This window comes from Sturnira hondurensis, unplaced genomic scaffold (genome assembly GCF_014824575.4).
Source record: "Sturnira hondurensis isolate 20B ecotype Veracruz unplaced genomic scaffold, ASM1482457v3 Scaffold0020787, whole genome shotgun sequence".
NCBI classification, from domain to species: Eukaryota; Metazoa; Chordata; class Mammalia; order Chiroptera; family Phyllostomidae; genus Sturnira; species Sturnira hondurensis.
In genome coordinates, this window is record NW_028093418.1 from 5,081,017 (window position 1) to 5,094,778 (window position 13,762).

The 13,762-nt window shown below is 38.7% G+C and overlaps 1 protein-coding gene across 1 annotated transcript in view; it reads right to left on the bottom strand.

Annotated features, from left to right (window-relative positions):
- Positions 1-13,762, bottom strand: part of SETD2 (SET domain containing 2, histone lysine methyltransferase) — a 105,946-nt gene that overhangs the window by 9,313 nt on the left and 82,871 nt on the right. The window contains exons 13-17 of the mRNA XM_037030564.1: positions 12,241-12,289; positions 10,863-11,046; positions 6,490-7,159; positions 2,745-2,879; positions 1,366-1,505 (exon numbers count right to left, since the gene is read on the bottom strand). Coding sequence (XP_036886459.1) covers positions 1,366-1,505; positions 2,745-2,879; positions 6,490-7,159; positions 10,863-11,046; positions 12,241-12,289 — 1,178 coding nt within the window. The remainder of the gene's footprint in view (positions 1-1,365; positions 1,506-2,744; positions 2,880-6,489; positions 7,160-10,862; positions 11,047-12,240; positions 12,290-13,762) is intronic.

Consider the following 13,762-nt stretch of genomic DNA (forward strand, 5'->3'; position numbering starts at 1 on the left):
AGATAATAAACTGCAAGTAATCTAATGAAAACATTTTATCTCAATAAGAATCATTAATAAAATTAAGATTTTACGCCTATTAGACTTATATGATGAAAAAGGCACTTTTATTTACTTTTTGTGGGAGTCTAAATTGGTACAAAGAATTTTTCTTTACTAGTAAACAGACATAAATTATCAACTTAAATAAACTTTGGAGGGGTGGGAAGGAAAAGGCAGAAAACTGTACTTAAACAACAATTTAAAAATGTTAAAAAAACCAAACTTTGGTATAGCCATATAAGAAAGACAGCAAGGGTTGGTAAGCATCTCTCTCTAAAGAATCAGAGATTAAATATCTTTTGCCATGTGGGTCACATGGTCTCTGGCACAACTCTTATACTCTGCCACTGTAGTGTAAAAATAGCCACAGACAATTCCTAAATACACAGGTGTGCATGTGTTCCCAAAAAACTTTATTTGCAAAAACAAGTGGTCCATGGGCATGGTTTACTGACCCCCGCAACAAAGTACAAGCAAGCATTAAAAATGTAGTTGTGCCCTGGCTGGTGTGGCTCAGTGGATTGAACACCGGCCTGCAAACTAAAGAGTTGTAGGTTCAATTCCCAGTCTGGGCACATGCCGGGGTTGTAGGCCAGGTCCCCAGTAGGGGGCATGCAAGAGGCAACCACACACTGATGTTTCTCTCCCTCTCTTTTCCCTCCCTTCCCCCTCTCCAAAAATAAATAATTTTTAAAAATGTAGTTGCAAATTATAAAACATGCACCCGAACAATTCACACAGGATTATATACTACTGATGAATACAGACCGACAAGACAGACACACAGAGAAAACACAAATTCACATAAAGCTGTCTGTTGAAAAGATATTTTAAAAATTTAGAGCAAAAAAAAAAATTTAGAGCAAATCTGGTCCACTGCCTATTTTTGTAAATAAAGTTTTATTAGAACACAGACATGTCCACTCATTTATGTAGTGTCTTGGCTTACACAACAATGGCAGAATTGTGTAGTCATGATTGAAGGTCAGCAACGCCTAAAATATTATCTGGCCTTTTACAGAAAGGTCTGCCCATGACCCCTCTCTGAAATCTGTAATATTAGATAAAATCATTACCATTTTTTAAAAACTTCTTAGTTCTCTCCAAAAGAGCCTTACAAATTAAAAATACACTAAAACATATCTAAAAACAACAAAGCCTAAGGTACGACATAACATTTAAGATGTGATTCTGGAAACCTAGCAGCCCTCAAGCACAATGAACAGCCAATGACAACAACCTACTGCATAAAACTCTCCTTAAACTGGCAGCTTCTCTCCCCAACTGAACACTGATCTGGGGGTGCCACACAGACCTTCTTACCTTGTGATGACATGGTAGTAATAAATCTTCCCTTCTGGATCTCGGGCTGTCTTCCAATTGGGAGGTAAGACAATAGTTTTTGGTTTTGGAGGAGAGGGGGGTGGCAGATCCAGTAGATTATTTGTCACCACCATTTCAGGCTGAAAAAACCACACACACATGAGAATAATTTTTCCAGCTTTAGCTTTGCTTGAGCAGTTAAAGAGGACCTAAAATCCCATGCTAACATAAATTGTGTCCACTTTTAAGTACTTATGGGTCTTTCAGATTGCTGCTTTTTGCATGCATACCCCCTCTGAATCTCTCTGTAGCTGCTTTTTGGGGGCTTTGTGTGGGTTTTACCTATTCCTGTAGTTCTCTATTTGCCCTCTTTTCTCTAAGCTTCAGTGTAACTTAATATTTTACATCATTCAGTACTTAACTAAATCACTGATCATTTCCCCACCTCCAAATGACTCTATCCCTCCTCAAACTCTTCACCTGCACCTTTTCATGACATTAACCTCTGACTACTTTAATTTATTGTGATCCTCAACTCTCAGGAAAGTGTTAACTTCTAATAATAGGAATGCGATGTTATGGTTGTATTAAAAATGCCCAGGAGGGTCTAACTCATAGCAAGCCCTGGAACTCCTGCTGAAAGTGCACTGTCTTCCAGATGTGTCCCATGCAGTCTTTTCACTCCATCTCCATTTACTGCCCTACCTGTCTAAGAGCCATCACTCACCAGAATGCTTGAAGAGCCTTCTTCAGAATTCTAAGTATTCTAAGTTGCTATTCTGGATCACACTATTCTCCTGTTTATTTTCTCAACTGCTTCTGAGGCCAGCTTCCTACTGCCCATTTCATCCGCAAACACTTCATCAAAATTTCACCATACCCTCTGACATATGGTGAATACCAAAAGCTTCCCTCGGTACACACTGCCCGACATGTGTCGTAAAGCAGAGCATTCAATTCTGTACTACACTAGTCCACAGAGTCTAGTGTGGTATCATACAGTATCATAAATAATAATAGTTGGTCTAAAAAATTTTTACTTCACAAATCCATTGCAAAGTATAAAAATACAAGGTCAGTCTGCTTAAATTACAAATAAAAAGGACCCTCCAAGCAAAATATGTATCAATAATATAGCTGTAAATTTTGCAGGAGGTTGAGTAGCATTCCCTTAGGGTGTACAGGCTCTTAATAAAATTGATGACTACAAAAATAAAAATAAAAACAAAAACAAAAAACCCACCCAGAGTGAAAAAAGAAAACCAAGCTAAACAATGACAACAACAACAACAACAAAAACCAAGCTAATACACAAAGTAAACCTTCTGAAGATAAAGTCGGCAGCCAATGAGAATTTTATCAACCAAAAGAGTTCTTACTGGCTGTAAGGGCTGAGGCTGCCCTGGTGCAACTATCGTAGTCACGGCTGCGGCTGGCTGCACCACCACTCCTTGTGGGTGAGCTGTGAAAATCTGCTGTCCCTGTATGTACTGAAGACTTGGCTGGGCATAACTCTAAAAGATAAAATGCAGAAACTCATAATGCATACTTTTCTAGCTGCTCTAATAAAGTCATAATTAACATCGAAGTTGGCATAGTCTTTCAATTTGGAGGTATAGTGTTTGAAATTCAAACTGTCAAAAAGTAAAGGGAAAGTGAACATTTTTCAGGGTTCTGTGGTATCTATCCAAAAACAGATGACAATCATATGCCAATGCCAAAACCAAAACCAACAGCAGCAACAAAAGGAAAAACCAGTTTATATTCCCACTGAAATAATAAGAAGATATACACACTTGTAAGGTATATCCAAATAGCATGTGTCTGTCAACTCTCTACATTTGCTGGAGGATAATCTGTAGGAAACTGGCTCTCTCCTTTAAGCAACTTGAAATTACACAAAAGTTGCCCTGGCTGGTGTAGCTCAGTGGATTGAGCATGGGCCTGTGAACCAAAGGATTGCGGTTTGATTCCCAGTCAGGGCACATGCCTGGGTTGCAGGCCAGTTCCCAGCTGGGCACACAAGAGAGGCAACCATACATTGATATTTCTCTTCCTCTCTCCTTCCCTTACCCTCTAAAGATAAATAAATAAAGTCTTAAAAAAAAGAAAGAAATTACACAAAAGCTAACTTTGCAAACATAAATACTATCTAGAAATATCTTCAAAATGTGAATTGCAGTGGGAATTACAAGAGAAAACTAAGGTCCAATATGTTGTAGAGGGGAAAACATAGTTGTTCTGCCCCCCACTTCTAGAGGGGACGAAAATAACTATTATTTTATATCTGTGTCACTGACATATTATAGTGAGGAAATTTACAGTCTAAGCACTTTTTTTGAAATTGATTTTAGAGACAGAGAGGAAGAGGGGAGGGAGATGGGGGGCGGGGGGGAGAGAGAGCGAGAGAGATCAATTTGTTGCTCCACTGATTTATGTGTTCCTTGGTTGAATCTTGCATGTGCCCTGACCGGGGATCGTACCTGCAACCTTAATGTACTGGGATGCTGCTCTACTCAACTGAGCTACCTGCCCAGCGATAAGCATTCAATTTTTTGAGATGTGATTTAGTATAACTTGTAAGATCACTTACTAATGTCACAAGACCACCATAAATCATGTGCCCTCAGTTAAAATTGAGCTTTTTATGTTTAATAAGCTGCTGTGGAAAAAAAATGACATGGTCACCTTCTAATAACACATCTATTTCACATGTCAAAGATACTGCATTATGCACACACACACATTTACATCATCTCATATAATACTTCATTATCAAGTTTATAAACTCAGTAGCCTATCTTGTTATTGTTGATACTAGGCTTGAATGACACAGACCCCAAGGCTTCCTCCTGGAGGTCAGGTCTTTAGGCCAGACAGAGATAGATGACCTTGACTAGCTGCACTGCAAAGCTAATGTCAATACTCTCTCAGTATTATGGTAAGTGTTTAAGTAATAATTATAATAAAACCTTCCAGGTAAATGGTGTTTTATGTCTATCATTATTAATATCCATTATCTCATGTAAACCTCAACCACTCTGAGGCATTCTGCTCATGCTGCAGATGAAAAAATTAAAACTGAAGAAACCAAGTGCTTGTCTTTAGGACACACATCAAACGATGGGTTATGCTAACATACTCTATGCTTCTCATTACCCACAGACCAACATCGTGTCTGCTCAACTAACGTCACGCGGAAGGGAAGAGCAGTCTGAGCCATCCCAGCCCAGTTACCCACTACTCTAGCGCCCACGACCTGGGTCGGGGAGTCAATAAATGACCTCTCGGTAGGAAAAGACTGGAAAACTGGAAACAAGTAGAACTGTGATGTTTGAGTCTCAGGGCTGCACATAACTAATCCCTAGAGAAGTCTTTTGCTCACCGGGGTGGACACAAAGATTCTATTTTATAAGAACAACCGTATGTCCAGTGAGCTCTCAACTGGGGAGTCTCAAACGGGTATCTTTCACTGCTGTTGCTTAGGCTCTAACATATGGGTTAAGAACATATTTCAGGAATATGAATGGGACAGAAGCAGGCTGTTTTTCTTTTATCAGTGATACACATTCTCAGGGAAAAACTCAAAAATAATGTCTTGGTCCAATAAAGAACACAGCAGAACAGCAGCAGAAATTAGGACCTAAGAAATCTGTTTAAGATTCCTGAATATTCTGTAAAGTCAATACCTAATAACCAATAACGAACATTTCCTTACTACCCTTATTTAGCACTATAACATTTATTTTAAGCCAAACATGGAAAAAAAGCCAAACACAAAATGAAGTATAAAAATGTTCAGTGCAGTGTTATTTATAAAAAGATCTTTTTAATAAAAATTCTTTTATAAAGAACTATTCCAAAATAAAAACGATGTTATAAGGAAACAATACTATATAGCCATTAAAATGTACATGCATATATGTATCTGTATGTATGTATACACACACAAAAACACAGAATAATTTGGAAAAATGGCTAAGAATCCTGTTAGGTAGAAAAAATGGGGTAAAAACTTCAAGTCTTTAAGATTACAAATATATAATATATATAATCGTGGTTAAATAGATCATAAAAAATGAAAGTAGTTAATATAGTTATGGTTTTAGGAATTAAAGCAGGACACATTTGTCCTGACTTCTTGAACAAAATTCTGATACAGCTTTAGTGCAAAAATACTAACAGAAGTAAACATTACTGATCAACCGAAGTAATGTGTGCAGGACACTCAGCGGAGTCTCTGCTATCCACATGTCACCTTTAAGCACGATGAAGCGATGATGATGGGGAAGGGGGCAACATAGGAATGTGGTGAGGATGATGCTTTCTTTATACCTTCTTCCTTTTCTTAAGCTTAAAATGCATCACTTTGTTTTACGGAAAAGAGAAACTTGATTAAAAAACAGAAAAAATACATTTTGAAATATAAAATCAGTACACTTTGCGCTTTTAAATTTAACATTACTATTTCCTACCAGAGTAATATCCTTAGGTTCAGTGCATCAGAGTCACTGGCAAATTTCATGATGATACAAATGTAGGGTTAAAAGAAATGATATGCAAGCTAAGTCTAGAAGAAAGGGCAAGCTATGTCCTAACTCAATTACCATGACAGAGGGTTCTCTCCTTCGTAGGGATACAGAATAAAATTTATGTAATTCACTACCTATGAGCAAAAGCGACAGGAGTGACCCAGAAGTCATTCTCTCTTCGTCTCTCTTGCTTTGGGGAAGCCAGCCAGCATGCTGCAAGCAGCCCTACTGAGAGGCCCATGTGGAGGGAAGGAACCCAGGCCTGTTAACCACGTTGTGAGTGAGGTTGAAAGCGCTGTCTTCCATCCCCTGTCTCGTCTTCAGATGCCTACAGCTCTGGTTAATGTAACTTCATGAACGATTCTGAGCCAGAAGCACCCAGCCAAGCTGCTTCTGAATCCCTGACCCACAGCAGCTATAAGACCATAACTTTTTGTTGTCTTAAGCTGCTAAGTTTTAGAGTAATCTGTTATACAACACATTACTTGTATTGATCAATATATGAAAGTGATAAAGAGCAGGACTTCCCTGTGCATCAGATTTAACATCCCATCAATAAACTGAAGACAGGAGAGGTTCCAAGATTAGTTACCTGTACAATTGGTGGAGTCGTCTGTGAATATGGTGATGTCACACCATAGACGGTGGGACAAGTCTGTCCTTGATAATATATGGTTGCTTGAGATGGCGCAGGAGTTGAATACTGCGGCTGCACACTGACAGACGGTTGGTTTGAATCCCAAACACCGTAATTCTGTCCCTGGACGGGGCCGGGGGCCGCCACTGGCAAGACGGTAACACTGGAGTCTTGGTGTACCACACTATCACTTTGGGCCACATACTGTGAACTGGAAACTTCCACAGGGGCTGTCACATGTGGCACCACTGGCACGGGTGGAGGGGCAGCCAGGGGTTCTGTAGAATGTCCCACCAAGGGCTGAGCATGATCATAAGGAGCAGGAGAACACACAGGGTCCATGCTGGGTGTGGGGAGGAGCACCTTTCCAGCATTAGGGTTGCTGGGATCCACATAGGCCTGCATGGGATATCCTGGCGGGTAGCCAGCAAAGGGGTGATGAGTGGCATTGTAGCCAAGAGAGTCATAGGGCAGTGGAGATGTCATTCCTAGGTTCTGCATCTGCTGCTGTTGTTTCTGAGCCTCCCGCTGAGCCACCTCTTGCTCAAACAACTTGCGACGCTCCTCTGTAGAAAGTTTATTGCGGTCTTTTCGCACTTTCTTTTTAGAAGTTGGTGTATCATATCTAGAAACAAGACATTGAGAGCATCACAAAAAATTGTTCCCTAAATTATAGACATAATCAAAGCAGTAATAAGTGTTACATTGCTCAAAGCTAAATCATTAACTATACCAACTCCAATTTGGCACTGGTTAAAAATCACTCAAAATTACTTAAAAAAGCCTTGCAGATGGAAGAGAAGTCCAAGAAAACAGACCTAGATGAAAAAAATAATTTTATCTTATTCTCAGATTCTAGCATTTCAAATTAAAGAAATATATATCATACTAAATAGATTCTTCTTTAAAGCCAGGGACAGATCTAGAACTACAAATTCTGAAATTAAAACAGAAACCAAAATATACTAATAAAACCTACAGAATTTGACATGTCTGGCCACACACTTACAACGAATAGTAACAAAGGATGAACACGCACACATGAATGTGTAGGAAGTTAAATTCATATACTCTTCTCCACGCAACACCAAGTATAATATCTTACTGCTAAGCCTCACAGATAGTTTTGACACGTCTCCTCAGCAAGCCCACAATAAACCATCAGCTCTAACAATCTCTTAACAAGAAGAGAATCGAGGGCTTAAAAGATTGTTATGAAGTTCTATAGCCTGAATCAGATTTCTGAGAAAGTGCTCTTAGTAAAAATCTTCAAAAATGACAACTTGTTTCAAGATGTTTGCTGCAAAGAAACATCTACTAAAAGCTTTATGGATAAGGGCATAACATGTTCCCAAGCAACAAAATATATATAGTTTAAAAACCTCTAAGCTGAACATTTCCTTTAAAGCACAGGTGGCAAGCACAAGGCCGGCGGGCTGACTCCACCTTGTTTCATCCAGCCGGGCACCTTGTTTCTACCCGGTGGCCGTGCTGAGCTCTCACTTAAGTGTTAAGGAGCAGTTGCATTTATACAGTCCTGAAATTACATTCGGCCCTTTGAAGGAGAGGCTGATGTGGCCTGGGGTGAAAATGAGTCTGACAGCCCTGCTTTAAAGTATTAGTTGGATGGTAGTATCCTTAGCTGCCTGGCAGAAACAAATGCAAAAAGTCTATAAAAGAGATCACCTTAAGCCTGGGCCTCAATGGAGCCCCACAGGTAAACTTCTAATGAATACAATTTCATTTAAAAATTATCTAATTATAAAATTACATACATATAAACAAATGTGAAGAAATGACCTACAAAGATTGCTGATACTGGAGTTATCCAAAATAAAAGGAAATTTTATAAAAGCAGGAGTAAAAAATCAATACCAAGAAAAAAAAATGTGTGTGTGTGTGTGTGGCATTGCTAGCAAAATAATAAAAACAAGGTATAAGGATTAAAAGGAAAAATAAATTCATATGATATGGACTGGTAGTGACAAAGAGGAAAAGGGGTACAAACCCTATACCCTCCCCCTGCCCCCCGGAAAACAGATATTCATATCTAAATCTCTGTTATATATTTCTAGCAGGTACTGATGCTGTCTGTGCAGCTGGAAAAGAGTCTGGCTGTCAGCACACCAGGCTAGAGAGGTACACTGGGGTGGCTCTCTCTGCCTTTGCTGCTGGTATGATAACCTCCTGCTTCTACTCATCTCAAGTCTCAGACGTTAATGCTGGGGCCCGTGGCAGCACAGAGGCAGCAGCAAAATAACCCCTATATTCTTGAAATAAGAGCTTTGTATGGTTACCAAATATGATATCAATATACAAAAGTCAAGCCCTGGCTGGTGTGGCTCAGTGGATTGAGTGCAGGCCTACAACCTAAGGGATCCCTGTTCAATTCCCAGTCGAGGCATATGCCTGGGTTGCAGGCCAGTTCCCAGCATGGGACTCACGAGAGGCAACCATACATTGGTATTTCTCTCTTTCTCTCCTTCCCTTCCCCTCTAAAGATAAGTGAATAAAATCTTAAAAAAAATATATATATATATATACACAAATGTCAAATGCATATCTAAACAATAGCAACAAAGTAAAAATTAAGGTTCTAACAAAAATTAAGGTTCTCAGCAGTAAACAGACCAGAAGATATATGTCTTTCTAGAGAAAACTCTATAAACAATCGAAGAGATTAATGAAAACCTTCATCTTTATTAAAAATATTAAAGAAGACCTAACTAGACAGAGAATATTCAAATATTCAATTTGAATACAGGAGTAGAAACACTGAAAAATTTTAAAGATGCCGAGTCTCCTCAAAATCACCTCTCTGAGAGGGTGGAGGGTGCAGAAGGAACCTGACAAGCAGACCCTGCAGAGGAACAACTCTAAGACGTGACATCCGGAAGGTCAAGCAGGGATCTGCCCCACTTGCTACCAAGACAATATAAGCCAGTCATCACAAGCTCAGACACACATCCTCCCGTATGTGAAACCTGGAGAGAGGCTGCACTGCAGACTAATGGAGAAAGGATAGGCTTTCAAGTAAATGAAGCTGGAACAACTGGATATTCACTTAGGAAAAAAAAATGAAACCAGATCCCTACCTTACAACCCACGCAAAAATTATCAATGAACTATGAACTCAAATCTCTCTTTTTTAAAATCTCAGGCATTTCTTTCTTTATTTTAAATTTTATTTATTTATTTATAGATTTTATTTATTAATCTTTAGAGGGTAAGGAAAGGAGAGAGGGAGAGAAATATCAATGTATGGTTGCCTCTCATGCGTTCCCTGCTGGGGACTGGTCTGCAACTCAGGCATGTGCTCTGACTGGGAATCAAACCTCGATCCTTTGTTTTGCAGGCCCGCGCTCAATCCACTGAGCCACACCAGCCAGTGTTCAAATCTCTTAAAGAAAATACCATCACCTCAAGTGTAGGAAAGAACTTCTTAAAACACAGCAAGTACTAACTGTAAAGGAAACACACAATACATATGATATAGCCAATCAAACCTAATTAACAACTTCTGTATAACAAAAGATACAGAGTAAGTCAAAGCACAAGCCAGAAACTTGGAAAAAAATACTTGCAAAAATTATCACCAAAACATAATTATATTTTTAGAATATATATAAGAAACTTCTAAAACGCAAAAAGACAAATGATTTAATAATTGAACAACACATATAAAGATACTTTAGAGAAGAGGAAACAGAAATGGCCAATAAATATATGACAAGATATCTAATCTATTTAGTAACTAGATGAATGCAAATTAAAATCACAAGGAGTTACTGTTACATACTCAGCCCTAAACTAAAAATTCTGACAACTGCTATATAAAATTTAAAGTTCTTTAAAAAGAACTTCTGTGGAATACATGTTCTCTAGTGCCTAGCAGATGATTATGCGGCCCTTCTCCCTATTAGCATGACAAAGACAGGCTCTGACACAGGGATCAACCAGCATTTGAACTGGTATGGCACAAGAGTCACTAGAAAACAAAGTTCTGACTTTAGAAGAACTGCCGGATCTTTGAAGAGTTATCTCCACCAGCCCCTATGCCCCATTAAAGAACAAATTTTTGGCTTCTTAAATAGCATTTAAACATTATCAAGTAGAAACCATTCCAGTACCAAAAATCTATTATTAGTCTTCACAGCTAATATTAATATCAAAAGAAACTGTCTCAATATTTATTGGTAAAATTTTATACTAACTCATCAAGAGAATACACTTACTCCAAAAGCCCGTGGTGTCCAGAGTCAGAAGTACGTGACTTGAGCACTCTCTGACTTGCTCAGAGAAGAAAGTAACTTACACAAGCCACTTACCTGTCATCTGGCCTCTTTGTTCCTCGCTCATATGCAGAAGAAGGTGGTGAGAGGGAGCCCCTTCGTTTTCTTTTCTCTTTGTTTTGAGTTTGTTTGTCTGGGTCTCTCTCTCTTGACCTGTTAGGAGTCTTTGGGGTAGCTGTTTGTTCTCTGAAGCCAACAGCATCCCTTCCTCGTTCAGTTACTAAGGGAAAAGGATTGTTTAAAAAATTTTTACTCGGTAAAATTTTCTTCATCATGACAGTTCATCAACTGTTAATAAAATTTCTGTGCAGCAAATGGATCTATAGACTCCTCCCTTATATTCCAGTCCTGAATTTGGATGAGACAGGTCTTGTGAGTGTAGTCTATTGCCTGAAAGCCTCTTCCATGAATGCTTTTCTAACCTTCCCTAAAGTGTCAGTCCAAGCCTTCAACATTTTTCACAAGTTCTGTGCAACAACACAACATACAAGATATTCCCACTACCTCTAGCAAGGCAGTCTGCTTGGCAGTTCAAAATGTAAAAGCCTTGTACTGCCCCTGTAACTCTGCAGATTTACAATTTGCAAGCTAATCATAGAAACCAACAGGAAATATCTCTTTAATTAAAAAAAAAAGATTAAACAGCTTTTTTTTAAAAAAATATTTTTTTAAAATTTATTTTCAGAGAGAAGGGAAGGGAAGGAGAGAGGGAGAGAAATATCAATGTATGGTTGCCTCTCGTGCATTCCCTGCTGGGACCTGGCCTGCAACCCAGGCATGTGCCCTGACTGGGAATCAAACCATGATCCTTTGCTTCAGAGGCCCTCACTCAATCCACTGAGCTAAAACAGCCAGTTAGACAGCTTTTTTTTTTTTAACTAATAAAAGACTCTTCTTATTTGCTTCTTTACTCAAGGAGGAGGAGCTTTTTGTCCTGGCTGGGTTGCTCAGTTGGTTAGAGTGTCAACACAGACACCAAAAGGTTACAGGTTTGATCCCCAGTCAGGGCACATACCTAGGTTGCGGGTTTGAGCCCCGGTCAGGGGATATATGGGAGGTAACTGATCAATGTTTCTCTCTCTCTAATATCAATAAATATATCCTTTAGGAGGATCGGTTTTAGAATGTTTACTACTCTAGAGGAACAAGTGAATGGAAGAAAAGTTACTGAAGGCCATGACTTCAAGGAAACCAACAACAAAGATGGTATAAAGAGACACCTCCTTGGGAAAAAATTCTTTAAGAAACCATAAAAATCTAAGTTTTCAAACCTTTACACCAAATATTTCATTTACCTAATTATATACTGTCTGGTTTCAAAAACAAAATAGTTCAAGTTCTTATCAGTTACCTCTGCATATTTCCAAAATTATATTTGTAAAGTCACATACAAAGAATATAGCTGAATACGTACTAGTAGTCTCCTTTTCAGTTTGACTTTTCTTTGGAATTCGATACACCTCCTGCAAAAAATAAACCAAAAGAAGCGTTGTTAGCATGGAGTGGAAGTGGTGATTGCTTTGAAGCTGAGTGATTTCACACAGCAACAAAGAAATGAGAAGGAGCAGGGTGGTATTTAATTCTTTTCCAAAATTTAAGTTGTATCTGGCTTTAAATAAGCATATATCCCAGTCCCTTAAAAACATGTAAAATATATAGCACAAGTGAAAACATTTTAACATCTACAAGGCTTATACGATCTCATTAGTCAAGTAGCAGTCTGAGTAACTGGGCATTATATTTCTAACATGAATATACTTCCTGATAATTTGTGCATGCATCCTGCATATAAAATTCAGTCGTCCATAGTTCCTTTATTGAGATTATTCATAAGAACAATTCTAACATCTCACTCACTACCTCTCCATAAAGAGAAGAAAAGGTTAGTAGTAACTCAGCTATACAAAAAAACACTCCTCAAAAATTGTGTGTGTGAAGACAATTCCTGCTAGCAGCATATCTTTCTATAAATGTATAACCGACTTGGCTAATAGACAAATGTAGTATCTACTTTCATCCTGTTGTCATTTTTTAAAAGGGAAGATAAATATTTGATCAATGTTGCTCTTGAAATAGCATCTAATACTGTACCAAATGGTACTGTACCATTTCCTGAGAAATGTAAAGTGTGTTTTAGGCCCTGAGGTACCTTTCTTGCTGCATAAATCGAAGGCCTAGAACCAGTTCTGTTCCCTTGTAGTCCCTCGCTGTTTCGTTCTTTCCAGTAGCTCTTGGGCACAACACTTCCTACCAGTCATCTTATTAAATGGGCAAATGACAAACCCACACATTATCAATGGTACATCATATGATATCTTCCCTTTAGCGTAATCTCATCATATCGAGCACACCTATACGTCTGGGTAATCCAGACACTTTTAAAGGATTGCACTAAAAAAACAATCAAAGAACTCCTCCCCCCACATGATTGTTGACTCCAGTAAACTCATAGAAAATGAGAAATAACCTATATGGCACACAAGTGGGAAAGGGTCAAGATGTAACATTCAGTTGCCATTAAAAATGACATATGAGGATCACACAGAATTAGAACCATCTATATGAATGCAGTTTTTAAAAAAGATTTATTTTTTTTTTTAGAAAGAGGGGAAGGAAGGAAGAAACAGAGGAACAGAAACATCGATGTGCGAGAGAAACACAGATTGGTTGCCTCTTACGTGCCCACAACTAGGGACCCAGCCCACAACCCAGGCACGTGCCTCGGCTAGCAATTGAACCAGTGACCTTTCGGTTCACAGGCCGGTACTTAATCCACCGAGCCACACCAGGCAGGGCTGAATGCAGATTAACAAAATAATCCTACAACATACAGAATATGGTTAAAATCATTAATCTTGAAAGGAGCACCATTTGGGGGACTTATGTATAAATGTAGTAGCTTTGCCCACCCCCCCTAGGCTGTCTTTCCTCTGTAG